General features: G+C 41.3%; 1 protein-coding gene across 1 annotated transcript; it reads left to right on the plus strand.

Annotated features, from left to right (window-relative positions):
• On the plus strand, positions 1 to 1,821 carry LOC117635101 (UPF0481 protein At3g47200-like). The gene is made up of 2 exons (XM_034369442.1): positions 1 to 110; positions 277 to 1,821. Exon 2 carries the CDS (start codon positions 376 to 378, stop codon positions 1,228 to 1,230), a length of 855 nt encoding a protein of 284 aa, XP_034225333.1. The 5' UTR covers positions 1 to 110; positions 277 to 375; the 3' UTR covers positions 1,231 to 1,821.

The following is a 1,821-nucleotide window of genomic DNA, read 5'->3' on the forward strand; positions in this document are numbered from 1 at the left end:
GCTCTGCTTGTTTTGTTCTTTTTCTTTTCTTCTTTTGGGTCGAAACAGGGAGATTGCTTTGTTAACGTTTTCTTCGTCCTAATCTTGACTACAGAGGTGAACTCAAACTGGTAAGGCTTATGGATTTTAATCAAGTATGCAAAAATTTGTTTCTACATTTGTTGAAAGATTTCATGATTTATTTCTTTCTACGTATATTAGAAATATATATGTTGTGACCAAATTTTTTCAAAAAAGAAAATGCTTAACTTTAATTAAAATGTTTTGAATTTGAAGGATGAACAGAAAGAGGAGATGCGGTAATCTAAGTTTTGGTGGAAGAAGAAGAAGCCTTTTGAACTAGTTTGAGAGCACCTCCGTATCCATACAGCAAAGATGCTACCAGCCGTTGAGAAACCGCGCGATCAAGTGGCGATTCTAATCGAGGGTAAAGTGCGAGAAATGCCCTCATTTTGGCCAGATTGTTGTATTTACAAAGTCCCCCAGCGTTTTCGCAGAGGAAATGAAGAGTTCTATGAACTCCTGGTGGTCTCAATCGGACCTTATCACTTTCACCAAGGCAGTTTCCCACAAATGCAAATCTTTAAACTCAAATACTTAGAGGCCTTCTTGAGCCGAAACCATCTCAGCTTAGACCAATGCCTTGGCCTTGTGAGAACGTGGGAAGAAATGGCCAGGCGTTATTACGCCGACCCCATTGACCTAAGCAGTGATGAGTTTGCCGAGATGATGCTGGTGGATGCAATTTTTGTCTTGGAGCTTTTGCTCAGGGCACGGTTTTCCAAATATGTAGACGATTGCGATCGAATATATGGAAAGCTGCGTATGATTCAAGACGTTTTGCATGATGTCATGTTGATTGAGAACCAAATTCCCTTCTTTGTTCTTCAGGGTTTGTATGACCTAGTTGATGGCAGCTCCAAAGGAAATCTCAAGTTGGTCGAGCTTACGCATGCGTTCTTCAAGTATTATGTAACGTTTGGTGTTGGTCATCTACCTGTGCCTGGAGTTGACCATGGAGTACAGCATTTTGTTGATTTTATACGATACTACTACTTGCCCCCACGGCCTAGGGAGGATGTATATAACGAAATTTATGAAAGCCTTATCCCACCAAGCGTGACAATGCTAGACGATGCTGGAGTTAAGTTTGCGAGTACAAGCAAAACCTTCTTGCTTGACATACAATTCATAAACCGAGATCTTGTAATTCCGAATTTTAGTAGATGATTGGACGGAAACTCTGTTCAGGAACCTGCTCGTCTTTGAACAGTGCCACGATCACCACACGAGGTACATTTCACAATTTATATACTTCATGGGGTGCGTGATCAGGACTTCAAAGGATGTGGACTTGCTCACTGAACATGAAATTATATCTAGCGGGTTGGGGAGTAACGATAAGTTGTGCGCTCTAATTGAACGAATTGGCCAAGGGGTTGGCTTCAATGTGCGTATTATTACCGAAGCCTTTCTACAAAACTCAATGCCTACTGCAAGGTCCCTTGGCACAAATGGAAAGCAAATTTGAAGCGCGACTGTTTCAACACTCCATGGAAACTTGCTTCCACCATTGCAGCAATTGTACTCCTTGTGCTCACACTCATACAAACCATATGCTCCATCTTATCCGTATAGCTTAAATAGGTCCACGGTCAGAACTAAAGATTAAGGCCTTGTGTATGCCCGTATGTTCTTTCCAAGTGTTAAAACTGAAGTAATTTTGTTATGCCATGAGCTTATGTTGTTCTAGGTTGTCAACGGGGTAGTGGAAAAGAACTTTAGCTTGCAAATTAGTAGTCTCAAGTTGAACCCCCATGA

The sequence above is a fragment of the Prunus dulcis genome, chromosome 7, assembly GCF_902201215.1.
Source record: "Prunus dulcis chromosome 7, ALMONDv2, whole genome shotgun sequence".
Classification (NCBI taxonomy): Eukaryota; Viridiplantae; Streptophyta; class Magnoliopsida; order Rosales; family Rosaceae; genus Prunus; species Prunus dulcis.

Excerpts from the sequence above, each read along its gene's own strand:
- LOC117635101 (XM_034369442.1), top strand. The coding sequence starts at position 376 with ATGCTACCAGCCGTTGAGAAACCGCGCGATCAAGTGGCGATTCTAATC.